This window comes from Solanum tuberosum, unplaced genomic scaffold (assembly GCF_000226075.1).
Source record: "Solanum tuberosum cultivar DM 1-3 516 R44 unplaced genomic scaffold, SolTub_3.0 scf00149, whole genome shotgun sequence".
In the NCBI taxonomy this organism is placed as follows: Eukaryota; Viridiplantae; Streptophyta; class Magnoliopsida; order Solanales; family Solanaceae; genus Solanum; species Solanum tuberosum.
In genome coordinates this window covers 270687-283590 of record NW_006239072.1, presented here as the reverse complement: position 1 = coordinate 283590, position 12904 = coordinate 270687, and the positions used below count along the sequence as shown (strand labels likewise).

Here is a 12904-nt window from a genome sequence, read left to right as displayed (position 1 = left end):
CCCATCCCGTCCCCCCAAAACCCGTCCCATCCCGTATATATAGTGGGACGGGATGAGACTTATTTTTGTCCCCCCAATCCCGGTCCCGGCAAAATCCCCCCAGCCCCGTCCCCCGTCCCGTCCCGTCCCCCTTCGTCCCGTCCCCCAGTCCCCGTCCCCGTCCCCTTGCCAGCCTTAATGGTAGCCCAACCCGTGCTTGGACTCATGCACCTTAAAACAATTTGCTCAAAACTGCTCGTCACATTCCTCCAGGTTTATCTCACATGTTTCTCAATGTTCTTTTCAATGTAAAAGTTGAAAACATTTTTCTTGCTTTAAACCAATGCACTTGTAGACACAATACGTAGATATAGTAAAAACTCTTCAAATTAATATCCGATCAATTAATAAACTCTTTAAGATAATATTTTCTCCAATCCCGACTCGAGCAGTGAAAAATATCAGCGATTTAAGATAATATATTTTTAGAAGATTCCTATATAAATATATGGTCCCACTAATATTATAAATTACTAATTCTTTAAAATTATAAAAATATCTAATACAATCTAGTGAAATATATTGTAGTAGTTTTTTTTTATTTTTGTTTAAAATATAACCCTAGTGAAGCTCATATCTAATTATTCTTACCGCATCCAAAAGTTCTGGTGTTGTCTTCTCACACTGCACCAAAAACTATGAAAAGTTCTAGATGTGACAAGTGTTGCCATATGTGTAACTGGTTCCAAAGGTGTCGTACTTCCTTATGTGTAACTGGTTTTATTCCGAAAAAACTAAAGATCAAATCAATCTTGAAAATTACTATGAAATGTTCCTAGATGGCATTAACACGTGAATGGCATGCTTTGGTCATTTATGGTGTCGCAGTTCTAAATAAAACGGTGAATTTTGTCTTTGTTCAATTTGGAATCAAAAGAAAAATGAGAGAAAATAAAGTAGGATAAGCGAAAGGTTGAAAAAGATAAAAACATTCAACTGAGGCTTTAGAATGGCAAACTTACCTCAATCTTTCTCTGTCGGTGTCGGCAGCTTCGGAGAAGGAGATGGCATGTCATCATTGTCTTTCGGCGCCGGAGCACCGCCCAATAAGGATCGCAAAATGCAATCCGCTGAACAACTTGTGTTTGTTCTCTACAACCCTAATCTTCGTGAAAACACTCTTCAAGAGCTTTTCAAGGTTTTTATTCTTCACACTTTAGAGGTTTACTCTGACATTTTGGATTGAGTATTATTTTGTTATTCTACTAAATAGAATTAAGATTTACCTACATATACTTATTGCCTTTGTTTTCCTTTTTCCAAAAGAAGGAACTTTTCCCGAATTTAGCCCCCTTGTTGTGGCACTCATTTGGTACTATCGTTGCACTCCTACATGTATTTTGAGTAGTGTTTCATTGTAATTCTAGAATTTATCTAATCTCTCAGATGCACATGAAGCTAAAGTACCACTACACACGGTAATTCTAGCATTTCTTTTGCCTGTTCATACACACATTTCTTCAGTAATAACTCATTAGTCATTACCAATGCGTCACACTGCACCTTTAAAAGCTACGAATAAAAGAAAGCATTTGAGTGACCTTTTACAGCAAAGATATTAAGGAAACCTCTTAATGGCCTTTCAATTGGGGTTACGGAGGAATTCAGTTAAAATTCAAAATGTCTTGTAGAGTCCTAGTTTTTTTTTCCACATCTTTAAAGAGTCTTGGGATGATAAAAAAGGTTTGTGAAATTTCTAGCTGGGGAGGGAGTGGGAGCTAGTCCTACATTGCCCCATGGGTTGCACATCGCATCCCTTGTTGTAATTTATACTCAGCTCAATGCTAGGTTGTTTTTTCAATAATGGAAACTAGTCAATTTATGTCATTTCATTGTATATGTTGGGTTGCTTTATCCAAGGCGGGAAAAGATGGAATAAAATGATTTGGGGTAAAAGTTGAAATTAAATATACAAGGAATGTCCCAAAATAGAATCCCAATGTGCTTTTTCGTAGTTGGTGTATGTAAATGAAACAAATGGAGCCTGCTTTTCAAGGAGACATTAACCCTGAAAGAAAATACGGCCACTAGGTAAAGAAACTATTATGTCATTTAAAACTAATCTCAAATTAATTGTTTTTGTGCTTTGGCCCAACATAGATAGTAAACAAAAACTACTATAAATAGGTGGTTGTATGTTTTATCAGGACCAATATGATTGGTTCAGTGAAAATAACCCTTTCTAAGATGATGAGATTCTGGACTTCATCATTTCTTCCCTTCCCAATTTTATTTTTAATGAGACGAAATCCAAATATGAGATTGTTCTTCATGTAAAAGGAAGTCAAATCACAAACGATGACCTCTCAATCACACACATACATCACCTTTATCTACAAGGGCAGATATTATAGAAGGAATGTGGAAACACTAATCTAGAGAGTCCAAATTAAAATTGTGCAAATCTCTAACCATGTCCAACATGGAATCTATTACATAAATAAGGTTGCGCCGAAAAAGATGGCAAAAATTACATGTGCTTAAAAGTGACACTCTTAGGACAAGCACAAAATTTAATTGCAAGAAGAGTTTCAATAAAATACCAAAAAAATCACAATTGAAAATTTTGTTTTAGGAATACCTTTTATTCATTTCATTCAACAATTGGAGAATACCACGTTAAAAACATTACTAGAGGAATAAAAAGTTTTGCTTCTAAAAATTAACAAGCATACATAATGACTCAGACATCACCGAGCTTGCAGCAAAAGTCACCAAACATTAAACAGTAGTATTGCTTCAGTCAGTTTGATGCAAAGTATACAAGCATAACTAGCTTTACATGAAAACAGGTTTGATAAATAACAGTTAAAACACCTTGTACACTAAGGTTGACGTTGTAAATTAGAAGCAATTACTAAAAGCCAATAGGCCTGCGAGACTCAACTCTTTGATTCCACATAATCACATTTTCAAGTTATAATAGAAATCTAGAGGAATAGATATAGAGAATTCGTATAGCCAACCTAACTAATTGGGGATTGAGGCATAGTTGATTGATACATTGGTACTCGAAATCCAGAAAGGATAAAGAAAAGAGAGTTTTCATGAGATCATTGGCCCGAACAAACTTAAATAGTAAAAAGAAACTGACCACCAGACATCATTCACATCAAAGCCACAATCCAAATATACAGCCCCCATTATGGATTCCACAATGTCTGCAAGGAGCTTTGGTGCTTTTATCGTTCCTCCGTAGAACTCCATCTCCTCCTCCTGTTGCACTGTTATCACAAGCTCCTTCACTTACGTCAAATTCAAAGTCTCCTCTATTACAATTCCACATAGGAACTATTGTAATCAGTTTGACAATCTAGTGCCAATGAAATGCGCAATTACACACTGTTACCAAAGGAAAATTAAGTGTCATATGCAATGGCTAACTGGAATCTTCACTATTTGAAACAAGTACAGCTCTTAGAAGTTCGAAGACTTACAAATGGAAACAAAATGGACACTCATATTGGATAAGATGCAACTGCCGAACTAGACTAGCCAAACCAAAGAACTTTTTAGATTAATACATTTCGTAATTTTTGGGAACTTGCTTATATGAGCAATCCATATAGTAATTGGGAGGAGTTCTCCCAAGTTCATACTTTATGCTTTGCTTACTTCTATAAAAAAAGTTGCACTCTAAAGTGGAGGAGTCTTTTACAATTTAGATGGTCAAACTGTACTTTGAGCATTCATCTAGTTATATATACATTTTAAAAGACCTTAAAGTGTAAAAGGGTGGCATGTCTACCCTCCTCTTATGATTTCAAAAGGTAAAATTGTCATTTCAATTTCTTCATGTAACTAATATTTGAAAAAAAAAAATACACAAAATTACCCTCCTAAACTTCTCCAAAAAAGCCTATTGCATGCTTTAACTTTAAGGGCATTCCTTTACACCCTATTCTCGAGGGGATATTTATGCTTTTTACCCAATTTTTGAACATTAATATACGAGGCAGAGGTCAATATCTGACCAGTGCCATCACTAGGTGGTATTGTCTTAATTTTTATTGAAATATTTACTTGTATACACTGTCAATTATATGCTTATATAGATACTTTGATAGTTACTTCCAACGCCCTCGAAATACTTGTCACTATCCGCTTCTCGATTGTGAAATATATGAACTTTGACCAACATTGAAAGATATATCTTTTCACCACATTGATATAAGATGAATTGCAACTTATAGTATTGTATGTATATCTTATGAATATCCAAATTTCAATTTAAAAAAATTAAACTATTCCAATCCAATTTAGCTCCAAAGATTAGTCAAATTGACTCTCAAAAAGCCAAAAGCCACAACTAATTTGGGACGGAAGGAGAAAATACAACAAAACTTAAACTACACAACAATGTGAAGTAGATGCATATAAGTTAGATACTAGTATGTACCTTTTCATCGAGGATTGCTGAATCACGGCTAAGGCACTTGTAGAGTCTGTGCCGGACAGCAACTCTAACAAGTTTTTCCGTACTCACATCGGCAGCAGACAGGTCAGTTAGCTTACCACAGTCAACGTCAGGTTAAGTCACGAAGAAATAGCTAAACCGAGAGCGGCGTTGCAGATGAACGCGAGTCGCTGGTAATTAGAAGCTGAATTAGGACAGGAAGATTGAGTAAGAGCTTCTTCTAGGAGCTTCCTGTTCTTAAATCACTACTTCATTCACTCTCTTTGTATTTGTATCTGTGTTTCACAAATATTTGTGTTTTACAATTTCAATTTAACGTATCATACATTTATATAGATACATTTGTATATTCAAATTGTATGCTTTTTTTAATGAACCAGTAATATTGGTTCTAACAAAGCATACAACTACCTACATATATGATATAGTAGCTTCTGCTTACCATCTAAGCTGGGCTAAGACACAAAAGCAATTAAATTGAAATTAGATTTAAATGATAGAAAAATTTCTCCTCCTAAAGTTGATACTTTCCTTTTTTGGGTTAATCAATGTCTCCTCGAAGTGGGGTTTTGGCTCCATCTACATCAAAACAAATACAGAAAAGCAAATCGAAATTCTATTTTGAGATTTTCCCTGTATTTTTGTTTCCAAATCATTTTATTCCAGACAATGATAAAGCAATCCAACATAAACAATGAAAATAACATATTGTCTAGTTTTCATTATTGGAAATACAACCTTGCAATGAGCCGAGTACAAAATACAACAAGGGAAGTACCCCATGGGCCAATGTGGGACAGGCTCCCACTCCCTCCCTAGCCAGAAATTTTACAAACCTATTTAATCATCCTAAGAATCTACAAGATATTAAGGGGGTAAAAGCTAGGACTCTACAGGACATTTTCAATTCACAGTAACTCCAATTGAAAAGCATTAAAAAAAATTCTTGATAGCTTTGTTGTAAAATGTCATTTAGATGCTTCCTTTTAATGGTGCAGAGTGGTACTTTGGCTTCATGTGCATCTGAGATAAATTCTAGAATTACCATGGAACACTACTCAAAATACTTGTAGGAGTGCATCGATAGTACCAAATGAGTGTCACAACAAGGGGGCCAAATCCGGGAACAACTCCTTCTGTCAAAAGGAAAACAAAGGTAATAAATATATCTAGGTAAATCTTAATTCTATTTAGAAGAACAACAAAATGATACTCAAACCAAAATGTCAAAGTAAACCTCCTAAGTGAGAAAAATAAACCTTGAAAAGCTCCAGCAGAGCGTTCTCACGAAGATTAAGGTCACAGAGAACAAGCACAAGTTGTTCAACGAATTGCATTTTGCGATCCTTATTGGGGGGTGCTCCGGCACTGGAAGACGATGACGGCATACCAGCTCCTCCTCCGAAGCTGCCGACACCGATGGAGAAAGATTGAGGTAGGTTTGCCATTCTAAAGCCTCAATTGAATGTTTTATCTTTTTTGTCCTTTCACTAACCATACTTTATTTTCTCTCTTTTTTTTTTTGCCCGAACTAAACAAAGATAAAATTCACAGTGAATTCTGTCTTTGTTCAGTTCAGAAGCAAAAGAAAAATGAGAGAAAATAAAGTAGGATAATCGAAAGGACGAAAAAGATAAAAACATTCAATTGAAGCTTTAGAATGGCAAACTTACGTCAATCTTTCTCCATCGGTGTCGGCAACTTCGGAGGAGGAGGAGGTGGTATGTCATCATCATCTTTCAGCGCCGGAGCACCGCCCAATAAGGATCGCAAAATGCAATTCGTTGAACAACTTGTGCTTGTTCTCTGTGACCTTAATCTTCGTGAGAACGCTCTGCTGGAGCTTTTCAAGGTTTATTTTTCTCACTTAGGAGGTTTACTTTGACATTTTGGTTTGAGTATCATTTTGTTGTTCTTCCTGTTTGTTCTTTGCAACCCTAATCTTCATGAAAATGCTCTTCTAGAGATTTTCAAGGTTTTAATTCTTCTCACTTAAGAGGTTTACTTTGACATTTTGGATTGAGTACCATTTTGTTATTCTGCTAAATAGAATTAAGAGTTACCTAAATATACTTATTGCCTTTGTTTTCCTTTTCCAAAACAAGTAACTTTTCCCACACTTGGCCCCCTTGTTGTGGCACTAATTTGGTACTATCGTTGCACTCCTACAGGTATTTTGAGCAGTGTTCCATCGTAATTCTAGAGTTTATCTCATCTCTAATATGCACATGAAGCTAAATTACCACTCCACACGATAATTCTAGTATTTCATTTGTATGTTCACACACACATTTCTTCAGTAATAACTCATTACCTATGCTTCACATTGCACCATTAAAAGCTAGGAATAAAAGAAAGCATTTGAGTGACCTTTTACAACAAAGTTATTAAGGAAACATCTTAATGGTCTTTCAATTGGGATTACGGAGGAATTCAAATGGTTAAAATTCAAAAATGTCTTGTAGAGTCCTAGTTTTTTTCCACATCTTTAAGAGTCTAGGATGATAAAAGAGATTGGTGAAATTTCCAACTGGGGAGGGAGTGGGAGCTAGTCCTACATTGGCCCATGGGTTGCAGGTTGCATCCCTTGTTGTAATATATATTCAGCTCATTGCAAGGTTGTCTTTTCAATAATGGAAACTAGTCAATTTATGTCATTTCATTGTATATGTTGGGTTGCTTTATCCAAGGCGGGGAAAAATGGAATTAAATGATTTGGGGTAAAAGTTGGAATTAAATATACAAGGAATATCCCAAAATAGAATTCTGATGTGCTTTTTTGTAGTTGGTGTATGTAAATGAAAAGATGGAGCCTACTTTTCAAGGAGACATTAACCCCGAAAGAAAATATGGCCACTAGGAGGAGAAACTATTATGTCATTTAAATCTAATCTCAAATTAATGGTTTCTGTGCCTGGGCCCAACATAGATGGTAAACAAAAACTACTATAAATAGGTGGTTGTATGTTTTATTAGAACCAATCATATTGGCTCAGTTAAAATAACTCTTTCTACGATGATGAGATTCTAAACTTCATCGTTTCTTCCTTTCCCAATTTTATTTTCAATGAGACGAAACCCAAATATGAGATTGTTCTTCAGGCAAAAGAAATTCAAATTTCAAACGGTCACCTTCTCTCTCTCTCTCACACATACATTACCTTTTTCTACAAGTGAAAATATTATAAAAGGCTTGTGGAAGCACTAATCTAGAGTGTCAAAATTAAAATTGTGCAAATCTCTTGCCATGTCCAACATGGAATCTATTACATAAATAAGGTTGCGCCGAAAAAGCTACCAAAATTTACATGTGCTTAAAAGTGACATTCTTAGGACAAGCACAAAATTTAATAGCAAGAAGAGTTCCAATAAAATACCAAAAAAATCACAATTGAAAATTTTGTTTTAGGAATACCTTTTAATCATTTCATTCAACAATTGTAGAATAACACATTAAAAACATTACTAGAGGAAAAAAGTTTTGCCTCTAAAAATTAACAAGCATACAAAATGACTACTCAGACATAACTGAGCTTGCAGCAAAAGTCACCAAACATTAAACAGGGGTATGGCTTGAGTCAGTTTGATGCAAAGTATACAAGCATAACTAGCTTTACATGAAAACAGGTTCGATAAATAACAGTTAAAACCCCTTGTACACTAAGGTTGAGGCTGTAATTTAGAAGCACTTATTAAAAGCCAATAGGCCTGAAAGACTCAACTCTTTGATTCCACATAATCACATTTTCAAGTTATAATAGAAATCTAGAGTAATAGATATAGAGAATTTGTATAGCCAACCTAACTAACTGGGATTGAGGCATAGTTGATTGATACATTGGTATTCTAAATCCAGAAACTAGACAGGATAAGGAAAAGAGAGTTTTCATAAAATTAATTGGCCAAAACAAACTTAAATAGTAAAAAAGAAACTGACCACCTAGACATTGTTCACATCAAAGCCACAATCCAAATATACAGCCCCCATTATGGACTCCACAATGTCTGCAAGGACTTTTGGTGCTTTTATCGTTCCTCCGTAGAACTCCATCTCCTCCTCCTGTTGCATTATTATCACGAACTCCTTCACTTACGTTAAATTCAAAGTCTCCTCTATTACAATTCCACATAGGAACTATTGTAATCAGTTTGACAATCTGGTGCCAAGAAATGCGCAATTACACACTGTTACCAAAGGAAAATTAAGTGTCATATGCAACGGCTAACTGGAATCTTCACTATTGAAACAAGTGCAGCCTTAGAAGTTCGAATATTTACAAAAGGAAACAAAATAGACATACATATTGGATAAGATGCAACTGCCGAACTAGACCAGCCAAACCAAGAACTTTTCAGATTAATACATTTCGTAATTTTTGGGAACTTGCTTACATGAGCAATCCATATAGTAATTGGGAGGAGTTCTCCCAAGTTCATATTTTATGCTTTGCTTACTTCTATAAAAAAAAAAAGTTGCACTCTAAAGTGGAGGAGTCTTTTACAATTTAGATGGTCAAACTGTACTTTGAGCATTCATCTAGTTATATATACATTTTTAAAGACCTTAAAGTGTAAAAGGGATGGCATGTCTACCCTCCTCTTATGATTTCAAAAGGTAAAATTGTCATTTCCCCTCCTTCATGTAATTAATATTTGAAGAAAAAAATACACAAAATTACCCACCTAAACTTATCCAAAAAAGCCTATTACATGCTTTAACATTACGGGCATTCCTTTACACCCTATTCTCGAGGGGTTATTTATGCTTTTTACCCAATTTTTGAACATTAATATACGAGGCAGAGGTCAATATCTGACCAGTACCATCACTAGGTGGATTTGTCTTAATTTTTATTGAAATGTTTACTTGTAAACACACTTTATTATATGCTTATATAAATACTTTGATAGTTACTCCCAACGCCCCCGAGATACTTGTCACTATCCGCTTCTCGATTGTGAAATATATGAACTTTGACCAACATTTAAAGACATATCTTTTCACCACATTGATATAAGATGAATTGCGACTTATAGTATTGTATGTATATCTTAGGAATATCTAAATTTCAATTTTAAAAAATCAAATTATTGCAATCCAATTTAGCTCCAAAGATTAGTCAAATTGACTCTCAAAAGCCAAAAGCCACAACTATTTTGGGACGGAAGGAGAAAATACAACAAAACTTAAACTACACAACAATGTGAAGTAGATGCATATAAGTTAAATACTCGTATGTACCTTCTCATCGAGGATTGCCGAATCACGGCTGAGGCACTTATAGAGGCAGCTCGCCGTGCCGGACAGCAGCTCTAATAAGTTTTTCCGTACTCACATCGGCAGCGGAGAGGTCAGTTAGCTTACCACAGTCAACGTCAGGGTAAGTCACGAAGAAATAACTGGAAATAGCTAAGCCGAGAGCGGCGTTGCCGATGAACGCGAGTCACTGGTAATTAGAAGCTGAATTAGGACAGGAAGAGTGAGTAAGAGCATTTTCTAGGAGCTTCCTGTTCGTAAATCAATACTTCAATAACTCTCCCATTGCCCTTAGTGATATCGCCATGTTTGTAACTTCTTCCTTCGGCGGGAGCGACGCAACCTATTTCCGTCGGTCACCACCGCGCAATTCTCTGGCGGAACGAGTATGCACGGAGACCGTGCTTTCCTGGGGAAAAAAACTGACCTGTAACAGAAGAAAGTGCAACAACAAATTCACTCGCAACTGCACATTCTACACCGGAGACATAGACCTGTCATTCACACAAAAAGGGAGAAACTTCATTGAGCCGGCTGATTATAAGACGTTGGTATAGGCAATCAAAATCCAGCTATACATGTCAAACCATGTGATTGAATTTTGGCCGCACTCAACTATGGTTTTTCTGCTACCTATGTGGTATTGTAAGAGAACAAACAAATTATGGAATAAGCAGTTCAAAAATGTAAAATGCTAATTATTGTTTCTTCGTATGAGTGGGTGGTTCGAATTTTTGCTTCTTAGTTCCCTCGCTGAGGAGCGCAGTTGTTGAGGGGTTCTTTTCAGGGCAGGATGAGAAAATCAGTGTGCCAAGCTTTTGGGAATAACGGCTTTTGTAGCTTAAGTCTGAAAAGCTTATGAGCAAACTGGCAGTTGATATAGGCAACTGGCAATGATTGATGTGGATTATATGTAATGTAAGAAAGTACGGAGAGAAGCTTGTTTAATTGTAGTGCTATATATGTGTATACCTTGAAAACGACAATTTGATATACTTTTTCAGCCGTCATGGATATTAGTTTTTCAGCCAACATTTCCGAGACCGTTGCTGTTAGCATACCACTATCATGTGTGAGTCAAGCTCAAATGGCACCTGTGAGCAAAACAACAACAAAAACAAGTCATGGTATATTCATATGTCATCAGCTGCATTGTAATAACTGGCCATGAAATGAGAAAAATGGTTCTTGATGTTTCATTGTATGTATCTTCATAAAATAATCATTGTTTCTGATATTTTGCCCAAGTTTATTGAGGTCAAACAAAATGTAGTAGACAGAGGAGAAGCCATGGGAAAAGTAGTTAGATTTGAGTGAGAAATGAAATCAAATGCATGAAAAAACAAATTAAACAAGTAACTGGTTGAACTAACCAACCTCAGCCAGTTGAACATGAGAAAAGAGGGTAACCTCCAATAATATAAGTAGTTGTAGCTGAAGCATGATGCATCACAAATGTGGAAAATTTAGTTCGCACCAATTCATTAAGGCAGTAGCTTGCATATATAGAGGGTTAATTAAAATTATTCAAGTGCATCCTGTTGTCAACACAAAGTTTATTGACAAGTAAACCCGGACAAGAAAAAAAAGGAAAAAGCTGTAGAGCTGCCGGAAGGGGAAAAAATCTGATAATCATACCACCGGCGATACTCAATTGAAACTCAATTCACACAGTCCGACTCAAATTGAAGATTAAACAAACAAATAAAACAGCAAATTTCAATTAAAAAAAGGCAAAATAAGAAAGGTACACAGATTTTCCAGGCGTAACTCGCACAGACAAACAGATCCGCCACTGAATTACCTCAAGTTCAGTTCAAAGAGATAAAGCCGACGCAGCAGCAAAATTGAAACATACAGAAGAAATCTAAATCAAACCAGTAGAAGGACTCAATAGAACACAGAGGAAGCAAATTTAACAATGGAAGGAGGTACATACCGGAGCAGGAGAAAAGCACGGCCAAGTAAATCCGATTAAACCTAGGTAGAATGCTATTTGTTTGCGGGAGTGTATTTAGTGCTTAATTAGGACAGATGTGTACATGGAAAGAGGCCAACGAAGCACCGCCTATGAGCTAAACAAGAATAAAAGGCACGAAAAAGACGAATATATCCTTCTTGGTCATCATGTGTGCTTCTTCATAGGACTATATTCGTCTTTTCGTGCTTCCTTGTTGTTTATACAAGTGTTTTCTTATAGGCGGTGTTTCGCTTTTTCAGATGTACATAGATGTTCTAATTAAGCGGTAAATGAACGTCTCTAAAGAAGCATGCATGATGACCAAGAGGTAGCTATTGTTGATTGGCATGTGTGCTTCTTCATAGGGTATACACAATTTTTGTTGTCTTCTTGTTGTTCCTCGTAGGCGGTACTTCATGGCTTCTTCCGATGTATACAACTATCCTAATTAAGCTGTAAATACACGCCTAGAAACAGAACAATATTCTACATAGATTTAATCGAATTTATGACGGTGTTTTTTTTCCTACTCCGGTATGTAACTCCTCCCAATGTTAAAACTTATAAGTACCAAGTATGTGTATATATATATTTAGGGTTTAGGGTTTAGGGTTTAGGGTTTAGTTTCATAGCAAAAAATTAATGCCTAAAGAAACAGTTTTCAAGGTATCGGTTTTCATAGAAATAACACTCTATGATACAAAATTAACAACCTGTTGGCAAATAGACAATGGTTCAGAAGCAAGTCTAGCAAAATCTTTTTTAATAAAAGATTGGGATTTAAATAAAAGCAATATCTCTATGATAGGAATCACAGGAGATAAAGAAAGATTATCAAAATCAAAAGAAAAGGTAGAAATAATTTTAGGATCAAAAATTGTTTCTATAAATAAATTATTTGCTTATGATAAACTGGAAACAGATTTATTATTAGGAAATGATTTTCTACAACAATTTCAAGACTATCATCAAACATTATATATGATAGGTCTAAAAACACCTTGTGGACAATTTATAAAAGTCCCGAGAAGACAAAATCCTTATAACTTAGAAAAGGATAATGACGGAAATTTTAAAAGAAAATATTTAGAAAATCTAAGAAAAATCACTTGTAAATGTCTTAATCTAGAAAAGATAAAAGAAAATTTACAAAAGTCTTATGGAGAAAATCCATTAGAAAAATGGGAACAAAACCACGAAAGGGCAACTTTAACTTTAAAAGACCCTAGTA

The 12904-nt window shown here is 35.5% G+C and overlaps 1 protein-coding gene and 1 long non-coding RNA gene across 4 annotated transcripts in view; both read right to left on the bottom strand.

Moving 5' to 3' along the window:
• LOC102605200 (cell differentiation protein RCD1 homolog) overlaps window positions 1-5904 on the bottom strand; it is a 15077-nt gene extending 9173 nt beyond the window's left edge. The window contains exons 1-2 of the mRNA XM_006352572.2: window positions 5716-5904; window positions 4439-4570 (exon numbers count right to left, since the gene is read on the bottom strand). Coding sequence (XP_006352634.1) covers window positions 4439-4570; window positions 5716-5904 — 321 coding nt within the window. The remainder of the gene's footprint in view (window positions 1-4438; window positions 4571-5715) is intronic.
• A 2616-nt stretch (window positions 5905-8520) lies between these two features.
• On the bottom strand, window positions 8521-11880 carry LOC102596449 (uncharacterized). 3 transcript variants are annotated; one of them, XR_001474061.1, is made up of 5 exons: window positions 11518-11597; window positions 11091-11147; window positions 10686-10807; window positions 9699-10207; window positions 8521-8641 (listed from the first exon to the last, which is right to left on the bottom strand). It is a non-coding gene; the product is annotated as an uncharacterized lncRNA (long non-coding RNA). The 3 variants fall into 3 exon arrangements; XR_001474060.1 differs by lacking the exons at window positions 11091-11147; window positions 11518-11597 and adding an exon at window positions 11653-11880; XR_001474062.1 differs by lacking the exon at window positions 11091-11147 and having other exon boundaries at window positions 11518-11611.
• Window positions 11881-12904: the final 1024 nt, after the last annotated feature.